The sequence below is a fragment of the Dermacentor silvarum genome, chromosome 1 (genome assembly GCF_013339745.2).
Source record: "Dermacentor silvarum isolate Dsil-2018 chromosome 1, BIME_Dsil_1.4, whole genome shotgun sequence".
Lineage (NCBI taxonomy): Eukaryota > Metazoa > Arthropoda > Arachnida > Ixodida > Ixodidae > Dermacentor > Dermacentor silvarum.
Genome location: NC_051154.1, coordinates 156,118,568 through 156,129,947, shown reverse-complemented (window position 1 = coordinate 156,129,947; position 11,380 = coordinate 156,118,568). Strand labels below are relative to the sequence as shown.

The following is an 11,380-nucleotide window of genomic DNA, read 5'->3' as shown; positions in this document are numbered from 1 at the left end:
AAAAGAAAACATTAGGTCTCTCTCTACTTACACTTCTACACGGCCGTTCACGGCTGTTCCAAGCATTTACTGCCACTAGCCTCATAAATTTTGTGCGTGCTTGTATTAAAGGGTTGGCTGTACACGTATAGCTACAACTGAAGGAAGAAGCGAAAGCTCGAGCGGCATTCGCGCTAACACACCACTGCTGCGGAGGTAAACAAACAGCGCGGACAGTTGTATACACTCTATGATAGACACAAAGCCTTGCGACTGCATGCGTTTTTCAGCAATGCTGAATTACTAGACAGCAAAACGTAAAGCGAAAGAACCACTCTGAACCATTCTTTTCGATTCCGTATGCCTTTTAGCGTCATTTCGCTCCCTTATATTTCGCAAGACTTTCCTTGAGCGCTCTGAGCATAGGGTAGGGGTCACCGCACATGCCCTTGAAGTCGTCCTTCTCGATGTCGAACACCACCACACCCTTTATCTCTCGCTTGCCGTCAAGGAACTTGAACGACTTTGGCGAAAGGGACGAGACGTAGTTGCGACCAGACCAAGCTGTGAGACAGCCGGTCTCCCTGATGTATTTGTGGTTCCAGCTGGCGTCGTCCACCTTGCGGCAGATGTCCCAGTAACCGGAGAGCGCGTGCTTCTCGACACGGCCTTTAGTCAAGCCGGTGAGGGAGCCATTCCTCACCCAGTAGATGTAGCCGGCCAGGGAAACCGTGAAAAGAGTCTTCTCTTTGATGCCTTCATCCCACTGGTTGTTGTACATTGCCTTCACATCCCTGATCACCTTCTGCAGCGAGTGCACCCGCAGTCCACGAACTGGGTTGGGACAGCTGCCGATGGTGGGTGTGCCAAAGCGATGAGACATCTTGATGAAAGAATTTACGTTCTTATACGCCAGCGGGTGAAAGTACCTGCTCTCCACGTCGCCGCTGAGTGGCAGGGTGAGCATAAACGTCCTGGACTTGAGCATGTCCGACAGTTCCAGGACGAAGGTGTCAAGCAGACGGTGCCGGGTCATTTTTTCCGGTTGGAGTACATGCAGGACGAGCCCGAACGCTTGAAGGTAGGGACGCTGCAGCCATCCCATGATACTTTTTGCGAATTCAGCCCTCGAGGCGGAATCATGTAGCGCCCGCGCCAGGTGCGCGTAGTTTAAGCGGGGTCCACCGATGGCGATGAAGCGTCGCATGGATGGGTCCAGACCATGCACAACTGAGCTGAACGTTTCGAGATCATGCGGCCCAGTACTGGGATCAATGTTGAGAAAAGTGAGGTTGGAGCCGTCACTTGTTGGACCGAGGCAGCAGTAAATCGCCGAAGAACACAGTCCCACTGGTATGTCGCTGGGTGAGAACGACAGCGGGTGCTCTGGTGCTTTGTTGTTGTAGAAGCAGTGTATTTCCGTCTTCAGGTATAGTGAAGAAAGAAAGAAATAAACAAAAGAAAGACTTGTCACTTTTCCTACTACAACTGGCATTTGTTTAATTTTTCACACAGTGTACTGACCTCCCACCACCTCGTTTCCCACACGGTGTGCTTTGTAACAACCATAGTCAGAGTAGCCACAAAATTTAAAGAAAGCAAGCAAAGTTATATCGGTTGCGCCAGTAAATGCGAACCCGATCACTTGTGCTGGCATCACGTGTTAAAAGTATGGCTTTTTGGGTTGGTTGGTTATACCCGTGTCACACGGGCACCCACAAACGCCTTTAGATTAGGGGAGCGCGAAACTTCCTAAGGGAGTTCGACCTCAAGGAAGTTGTGGCCGTGTCATACGGCCAATAACAAGTTTTCATAAGAAGCCGCCAGAGGCGCTATCAGCGGCGTTTGATGTTTGTAGAATTACAAAAATGTAACTTCTAATTACGCTCGTAGCTATTATAATTAACGCTCCTTCTATAAAAAACACTATTTATTATATTTGATGCGAAAAACATACACCTCGCTAAAAATCAAAGTGCACTCGCTAAACATAGCAGTGCTGACAGCGACGCTAGCCACCATGTGCTTCTCTGTGTTCCTTTGCTACGGTGGCTAGATGGGTAGGTGTGCCGACCGGCGCCTCTAGAGCGTAGTTCACCGCTTCTCCGCGTCATGACGCAAAATTGGCGCTGCGGTCAGTAGAACGGTTCCGCAGCGCGCGTCGTCTGCTACAGGGGGCTGGCGGATTGGCGGCGAGCAAAAAAAAAAAAATAAAGCCCGTATTGGAATAGTTGTATGTCGTCTGTTCGTGTCAGTTTCAAAGGTGAAGAGCTCCGCATCTCTCGTACTGTTTGTAAGTTCCTAAGCGATGTGGAACGTTCCAGGTAGGAAAAATGACCGGCGAGATTAGCGGCGGCGTTGCTCCACCAAAGAAGACCACCAAGGAGACCTACTGCTTCGCTCCAAACTGCAAGTCGGGCTCTAAATTTGTGAGAAAGACAGCGGAATTGTTCCGCTGTCTGACAGCGGAAATGTTCGCCCCGAGCTGCTCAGTAGCTTGCTTAGTATCGGTACTGTGGCTAGATTGTATCGGCGACGTTAATGAGCAAGCGGTACACCGAAAAGCGTACGTCCATGAGCTCCTCGACGTTGGAAATTTGTAAGCCGCACATGAGGTGCTCAGCGCCTGCGACAACGAGCACCGCTGCGCTGCTACAGGGAAAAGTGATTCTAGGCTGATATTCTATATAGCAGGCTATGTAGCAAGGAAGTTCCTGCAAAGAACCAAGTGCTCCGATTGCTCAGGGACATTACTGAATTCAACAGAATGAGTAGGTCAGGGCTGTTGCTCCCTTCTGAAGCACTAAAAAAACTGGTAGCATCGCTCGAAGACGCCTTCAAGCTGTGCTTCAGTTTAAATGAGTTACGAAGGAACAGTGTATCGCCGACTTTGCATCCTTTCTGCAGCTGAATCCCCCGAATTTGATCGGCTGTAAGCGGCACAAGAAAGAGTTCACAAACGATGTTGTGAAGTTCTATACGATTACACGGCTTTACTTTCTTGTAAAGGGCAAGAACATGGCGCGCGAAAGCAACAGGGAGAAGAGGAAGCACCTGAAGATGAGGCGTGTGCTGTGAACAATGCTATGATGTGGTGGACCAACGTTGCGGCCTTGCTGGCGCTAGCTGATTTATGTTGGTGTGCCTGCTGACTCGTGTTACGAGAGCTTTTCTTGTATTTTAAATATATTCACGAATCTAGTCCAAGACATATTGCTTTATTTTATTACAATGAAACAGTGAACCATATGCACTTACCAACACAATTCTTCTCGCACCAATTTAGATACCGTAACTGACGCAGCAATAAAACAATAGCTGGATTTCTCGAAATTGAAACATTAGAACTCGCTAAATATCATGTAAACACGGTTCCACATACCGTATAAAACCATTTCAGTATTGTTTTATGCATGGAAAAAATGCATTTGCGTATTTAATGCAATGGGCTGGAGCGCCGCGTTTATATCAATAAATGTGACCGATTGCCAAGCTAGAAAATTTACTTCAGCATTTCGTTTTTTCTGACTAGACGACAACAACAAGTTCCTCATTCTGGCTTGGCCTACACTGCTCAGAACGGTATTATAACGCGCACTTCAAAGATACAATCAGAGGCAAGCGATACTATCAGACACGCAGCTCGTCTACACAGCGCAGCCGCCGTTGCGCGCCGCTGAACCGTTCTACCGTCCGCAGCGCCAATTTTGCGTCATGATGCGGAGAAGTGGTGAACTACGCTCGGTCGGCACACCTACCCATCTAGCCACCGTACCTTTGCGGCATGGCGAGTATGCTGATTTGCACTTGAACGTTTATTTATTTCAACAGAAGTGTTTTGAAAAACACTCGACATTATTTTAATGCAAAAATAATTAAATTCTCAGCTTTACAACAACAAGCCTGGGCACGAGAGTACTCCCTTCAGCCGCTGAGGGAGATCGCCGATCTCCCTTGACCAAAAGCTCCTTTAAACTCCCTAAGTGGAAGGGCGACCGTGTGACATCGCATGCATCTCCCTCAACGTAAAGACGAGGGAGTTAAAAGGAGTTTGCGGATGCCCGTCTGACAGGGGTATTAGATACATCACAGGGGGTTATAGCGCTAAAAGATACGGACAAGAACGAGAGTTGAAAGTTAGCACTCGTTTTGTTCTCTCGTTCTTGTCCGTGTCTTCTAGCGCTATGACCCCCCTCTGATGACATTTTACGTCTACCATAATAACATACAGGGTGTTTCAGCGAACACTTTCAAAAATGTTTAATGGTTGCCTGTGGCAGAGAGCACAATTCTAGTTCATGAGCTGGTCTAGTAGAAGAGGCGTACATTACTTGCCCAAAAGACTGAAATGCATAATCAAATAATTATTAAAAATGCACTAATTAAGTTTTATACTAATTACCTTATGGGCCATATTGAAATTTAGAAATTCTAGCCGTGGAGTTCGCAAGGCAAAACGTCGTTTTCTGCATTGAAGCACAAATGTAACTGGAACGCCAATGCATTTCTCCGCAAAGTTCGGGAATTAATATCTCGAAACTGGCGTCATCCTGATAACTAGTTCCAAGTGGATCCGCCTTGCGAATTCCACGGCTAGAAATTGTAAATTGGAATATGAGCCATAAGGTAATTAGTTAAAAACTTAATTAGTGCATTTTATGATCAAATCCGCAACCTCGAGCTCAGTAGAGCTCGAGGTTGCGGGTTTGATCATGGCCGCAGCGGCCGCATTTCGATGGGGGCGAAATGCAAAACGCTCGTTAAAGAACTCCACGTGGGCAAAATTAACCCGAAGTCCCCCACTACGACGTGTCTCATAACCATATCAAGGTTTGGACGCGTAAAGCCCCAGGATTTGGTTTCGATTAACATTTTCCTTTTTCTTGTGAATTATACGTTTCAAATAAAAATAACTGTTATATTCCCTATGCTTTCACCACCTTCATTACACGTTTGCTTCATGTATGGTTGTAACTAACAAAAAACCGAGCCCCTCATATCCTCTTAAGAATAAGGTTATCCAGGATTTACAGTGCTTTCGCTAACCAGAACTGTTCACCGATGACAGGCGTCTTCACGGTCATTTTCCGTCCTTTGGCACTTGCCTACGTTTTCTTGCTTTTTTAAAATTTTTAGTTCTTTTTATGCAAATCATTCTTGGGTATTACTTCCGGTCCCTGCACACTATGCCAGTGTCATGAAACGATTTTGTACTGAACCCACGTATCACAAAAAAAAAAAACGGACGCAGTTTTCTTTCTTCTTTTTTGTCAAGAACATAGATGCCGCTTGTTTTTCTCTCTTTACGGCGCAAGGTAATAAATAACATTCCGCGAACAGCTACACACTGATATTAACATGACATTGTCCATAAAGACGAAGGAGATTATTATTTAACCACATCAGATTTCAGAAGAGGCGACTACTTGATCAGCCATGAATTCGTACTACGCTGGTTCACATGCACAAGTAAGAATTCGCACAGTTCTGAGCCGGTCAGTTCAGGTTCAGTTTAGAGAGGCATGATTGTTTTAAAGGTGTGTTGAGGATGTATATTATGCCGTTAGGATGGAGTAAAACGTAATTTCCAACTTAAGAAGTGCAACATATAGTGTTGAGAATATACTTGCTTTAGAAAACTCTGCCTGCGATCTAATGTGTTTAGTCCAGCATCAGTGCCCACCTGGTGATTTGCTGCGTCATATCTCCGGCGGAACGGAGACGCCATGCGGGCGTTGGGATTTCCATGCGTCTTGCTTTCGCGTTGGCCCGCCACGATGCGGTGGCTGGGCGCATTGACCACGATTCCCTGGTTGTACAAGGCTGCGTTTTTTTCCACCAACGTGCCAGGGCTCTCTTTGTGGTTCTGTTTTTGAAGACGAAAGAAAAGCGAGCAGAGCTGTTTCTCTTTCACCCAACAAGACCGTATGCCGGTATAGAGGCAACCGCAAATGTGTGAACTGCATTTTCAGTTTTCTGTTGGTTTCATTACGACCGAATGATGACAAAGCTTGAGTTCTGGAAAAATGAAAGAGGAACAGAGTTCGAAGCTGTGGTATTTATTGGTGTAATTCCTATACCTATAGCTGCACGGCGTTTGTCCCTATACCTCTTCCGTCGATTTTCTGAGGATTATGCATTACTGAATTTGGGAAACTTGGATTGCAAACAGCAAGAGTCTGTATAACACATCACCGGCGACCAAAATACTTCACTGCCGTGTGGGGCAATAGGTAAGCTGATGCCTGCTGTCCAAGGCATTTGCCCTTGTTTGTATGATACGTCATTTAGCGCAGTAATACTTGGGACAGGGACAGAAGACAGGACACGCAAGCGCTTGTGTGTGTCCGGCCTTCTTTCCTTGTGCTAAGTATGCTTACGCTAAATACTTGCTAGCTTGTTGTTTGGCAGCGATTACGTTACACATTTCGCATTGAGACGTGATAACGAACCATCGACCGCAAGCACGGCGCGGTGAAACAACTCGACGAAGACTAACGTGTGAGATACAACGACAAGGACGTACATAGATTTTGCGCGGTATCGCCAATGCACTAGCTAAGTCAAGAAATTTTACTAATTAAGTTTCAATATATACCTAAATGGGGCATGTCGTGATTGCAGAATTGAGAGCCAGTACTCAGAACTTAATCTTTCGCTAGAAGTAAGTACCATTTTCAAGAAATAAGTACTTAGCATGTTAAGAGATTTGTGTTGCTATTCAAGTTATTATATTACTACACTGTGTAAAGATGCAGTAGGTAAAGCTGTAAAGTGGAACCGCAATGCACTTTACGGCACATTTGGAGTCAGTATTGCTCGGAACATTACGCACAAATTTCCAGGTAAAGAACTCAAGAAAGGGACCAAAACAGACAAAATGTAAATGAATATGAAAAGAATCAGCAAAAACTCAACGGAAAGGTTTGCAAACATGCGGCAGAAACCCAAGAGTCAACTAAGAAGCAGTATCAAAAGTAAAGGATGAATAAACTTGCCAGCAGGGTGCGCCATGTCAAAACTCAAACATAACAGCATAATTTCTTTCACACAGACGCAAGAAAAAAAATAACAGATCATGCGCTGACACATGCGGCTCTCTTGTAGGGAAGAACGTAGACTTGGCAAATTTCACGCGCATGCCGATCACGGTACTTTTTCCCAGTATGCGCTGATTATCAAACAATGGTAAACAACCCCACGTGTTGGATAGCACAATCAATACTGATTACTGCATCTTGTCTCTTTTATTAAGTTGGCATGCTCGCGCACGTCATAAAGGTACTTTCCTGTTTATCCAATGTAATTATTTCCGCAGGTTAATGGAAAGTAACAAAAAAAAAAACGACGTTACTACACTTGATGAACGATTTCTGCTATTTTCAGCACTGCAAGAACTGCTTGCCTCTTCAGCATTAACCAGTCTCTACAGGAATACTAAATGTTCGGGCACGGAAAACGCAACTCTTAAGGCCGAACTATACGTACGCGTGCCGGCACGCGAGAGCTCGCGCCCACGCGCCTCGCATTTGCCGCGCCTTGCGAGCAATGGCGGTTTGAACCAACAAGACGCGCGCCAGCGTGCGCCCACTTGGCTCACATTCTCGCCCTCGCCAATGCCTCCTTTACTAGATGCCTGCCGCGTGGTCCGATAAACCCGGTTCCGTGCCCTCTCCCTTTTCTCGTCTCCGCGAAAAGGCAACGAGCGCCGCTTGTGGCGCACGTCTGCAACCTGTATCATGTGCTGCGGACTCTGAGATAACTGTGGCATCTGTTACCGTCTCGGAAGCGACAGGCGCACTCGACGGGGAGCGACTAAATCCCCACAAGAACGCACCAGTGTTGCCAGATCTCGTCTTCTGCGGTTCCCTAGATTTTCGAGGCGGAGATGTCCCTAGTGAAGTCACGCGACTGCATGCCGCGATCGCCTCCCTGTCCGTGCGTGCGCCAGATTTCAACGTGTGTGCAAGCATAAGATGAACGTGGGCGCAAGGTTTACCATAGGTTTACACTTGCAGCTTATTCTGAAGAGAAAGTTAACGGAATTTATGCAGAACTAAGGGAACCGCCGCCCCAATGGGAAAGCGAGCGACGTGACGGGCATCTAGTAAAGGAGGCATTGCCCTGGCCGACATCGTTTCGTCTGGTGCCTCGTGCCAAACATACCCAAGCCAAGACAATCCATTAGCAACCATCATGTTGCTATGCGGACGCGTCCCGTTAGGCCTACCGGCGCTGGAATCGCAGAACGATCTCACAAATTTGACACGCTATGCGGTCATAATTAAAGTTTCAGGTGAGTTTAGAGAACGTGAAAGCTCATTTCAATAGTTAATGGTGATCAACGCGTGTGAGAACGTAGCCATCGCGAGAATTCACGCTGAAGCGGGAGCCATGGGTGCCGCCATGTAGGACAACGCTATTTCTTAGCGTGCGTAAACATCAAACATCTGTGCTCGAGCCGCGCTTCGACGCCTAAGATCTGTCCTGCACCATCTGCGCATGCGTGGGGTGCGTGGGCGCGAGCTTTCGTGCGCCGGCACGCGTACCTGTAGTTTGGCCTTTAATGGCCCAACTACATTTGTCTGCCGGCGCGCAAAGCTCGCATCCGCGTGCCTTGCTACAAGACGCGCGCCAGCGCACGCCCACTTGGCACCCTATTGTCACCTTGGTACACATCGTTTAGTATTTTTGTGAGTCAGACAGATCACCGTTATTTGTCTGCAGAAGATATGTGTGTCGAGCCGTGCTTCGACGCGTACGATCTGTCCCGCACCATCTGCACATGCGTATATAGACACGTGGGCGCGAGCTTTCGTGCACCGCAGCAAGCTTACTTGTAGTTTGGTGTTTGACCTGCTCTGCCTGCAGTTTCCTTCAGCCTAAATGACAGGCAGTGCATAGAAGTAGCGACTGCTTCTTTGCCCGAGCAGCACTGCATCCTCAGTCCCCCCCTTTTTTTATTGGGGGGGGGGGGGGGGGAGGGGGGCTGCTGCTGCTCGCGCGCAACTCAACAGGAGGCCGTTCGTCCAAGCAACAGATGGTTAACTTGCAAATGGCCCTGGTTATGGCTTCACCAAGAAAGCGAACGGATTGGCCGACTTAGCCGGAAACTGAGGGATGGAGTTAACCGCCCCGTCGATAGCGGCCACTGCATTGTTGTCTTGCACAAAGCCGACAAAGCATCATGGCGCTGCTGTTTCATCGCCAACACCATTTCCCATCTACTCAATGTGAAGCGAGTAACTTAGAGTACCCGTAAACCATGACAGGGTATTCGGGAGAGCAGAGACGTGAACTTCGTTGAAGGTCTCGTAACCTGTGATCGACCGCGCGACCCTCGTTTGATTCGTCGTAAAGAAATATCTTTAGCGTAGCGTTGCTACTGTAGCGTTGTGTGTGCCACCATGTTCAGCCGCGATCTGCGCTCGCGCTATATACAGGGCGTCCCAACTATCTTGCACCGAGATATTAAAATATACATATGCATTGTAACTGGACAGAACCAAGGTAATGTTCTTTCGTAGCTCAGAGACACTCAGATTTTTTGTTTGCATTCTGCCTAATTACATAATTAGTCTTAATTAATTATTCAACTTCTCAAATATTGCAATTAGATGAAAAAGTGTCAATGAGAAAATTGTAAACCAACATGAAAAACTTCCAATGCAGCTTTCTGTTGCTCAAGTCGCGAGGCTCTTTCCCTGCATTCGCGGGTTTCTTTCACGCTCGGTAAAACACTTTTATGTAGCACGTATTAAGCAACAGAAAGCTGTATCGGGAGTTTTTAATGTTGCTGAACATTTGTCTCATTGACACTTTTCATGTTATTGTAATATTTCAGAAGTTGACTAATTATTAAATGCTTCTGTAATTAGGCGGAATGCAAAAAATAATCTCAGTATCTTCAAGCGATGGCAAACAACATTAATTTGCTTCTTCCGGCTACGTAGCATTTGCATATTTTTAAAGTTTGGCTAAAGGTGCATGGGACGCCCCGTATAACTAATTCGTGCTACAAAGGCGCAAATCTTCTGCTATGTAAATTTACTAGAAATATTATGCTGCAACACTTAATTACAGCTATTCAAAGATAGCGTTCTCGAATCGCATATTACCTGCAGAAGTAACTGAAATGCGAGAAATATCGTGACGGACGCGTTTCTTTGATATTACTCGTCCTGAGTGAGTCGGCAATAAGCAGTGGAACCGCAGAAGAAGGTCAGTCAGTGATCACCGAAGAAATTGACTTCTCAAAAAAAACAAAAAAAAAAACAAGAGAAAATAAGGTGGATGCTGCAGCAAGAAAGTACCCATGACACGTTACCCTGCATTTGGCTGTAAGTATTGTATCCGCTACATTCTATAATCGAAATGGATTAAGTTGTGACCACAATGCATTTAAGTGGCACAATTTACGCGGCGAACGACGATGCTGGGTACATGCTTTCAGGCGACCAATAACCACTGGTTGCCATCGCGCGGAATTAAGCACACTCCGCGGGGAAGTAATTACAAGAGAATCATGGACGCCGTCGCATTTTTGAGTCAGATGTCATGATACTACAACACAGGAAAGCTGATATCCTCGTAATGTTTACCATATAGGCCAACTTAGCGCGGGTATCACAGCGTCTTGACATTGTATGGCGCAAGGAGTAGTAAATGAGGTGATGCCTGGAAAATACTGCATAGCCAGTAAGTACAGCTCACCTTGGCACCACGCCCCGGCGAGCCGGTGTGGTGCGAAGAGTGGGCCCTGTGGTGGTGACCCGAACCACTCGGCTGGATCAGGGCCATGGCAAGCAAGGCGACGCTCGCCGCTGTGAGCAGCGCGCTGAGCACCAGAAACATCCAGCGCATCAGGTTCTGGTGGGGGCCCCGAGGCGGCGCGTTCAGCTCGGGACTGGACCAGGCGCCAGACGGGTTGTACGAGTCCTCCCAGCAGGGGCTCATGTACTCGTCGGTGCGCATCTTGGGCTGCGGCTGCGAGCACCCAGCCTGCGGCGGCGGCGGCTTTGAGGACCAGCTTTGGAGCCGCCTCTTCCGGGCCGGCCGGTGCTCTGCGGCTATGCACGCGACAGCCCCACCGATAACGGCGATGGCCGAGAAGACGACAGATCATGATGATGGTGCCAGACGTTGGCACATACCCACAACAGGGTATGATTGAGGAATGGGCGATTTAATAATACGAAAAGAGTGGGAGTGGGATAGTAGCAATAAAATTATTATTATTATTATTATTATTATTATTATTATTATTATTATTATTATTATTATTATTATTATTATTACTGGGTCTCAACTTATCGCCCTGTTTCTCTTCTCTGCACCACGTCTAACATTTTTGAGCTTGCTCTTCGCAACCTATTGTCTTTTACTGTGAAGAGCGCATTGA

General features: G+C 47.0%; 1 protein-coding gene across 1 annotated transcript; it reads right to left on the bottom strand.

Annotated features, from left to right (window-relative positions):
- Positions 1 to 227: 227 nt before the first annotated feature.
- On the bottom strand, positions 228 to 11,058 carry LOC119431763 (uncharacterized). Its single transcript, XM_037699257.2, has 3 exons — positions 10,693 to 11,058; positions 5,663 to 5,845; positions 228 to 1,402 (listed from the first exon to the last, which is right to left on the bottom strand). Exons 1-3 carry the CDS (start codon positions 10,951 to 10,953, stop codon positions 353 to 355), a joined length of 1,494 nt encoding a protein of 497 aa, XP_037555185.1. The 5' UTR covers positions 10,954 to 11,058; the 3' UTR covers positions 228 to 352.
- Between the last annotated feature and the right edge of the window lie 322 nt (positions 11,059 to 11,380).

What these genes read in the sequence shown, in the direction of transcription:
- LOC119431763 (XM_037699257.2), bottom strand. Translation starts at nt 10,953, where the DNA reads ATGCGCACCGACGAGTACATGAGCCCCTGCTGGGAGGACTCGTACAAC. An exon ending in CGCCGGGGCGTGGTGCCAAG is followed by an intron (nt 5,846 to 10,692) that starts GTGAGCTGTACT and finishes CTTCAAAAACAG; the next exon opens with AACCACAAAGAGAGCCCTGG. An exon ending in ATGACGCAGCAAATCACCAG is followed by an intron (nt 1,403 to 5,662) that starts GTGGGCACTGAT and finishes CTATACCTGAAG; the next exon opens with ACGGAAATACACTGCTTCTA.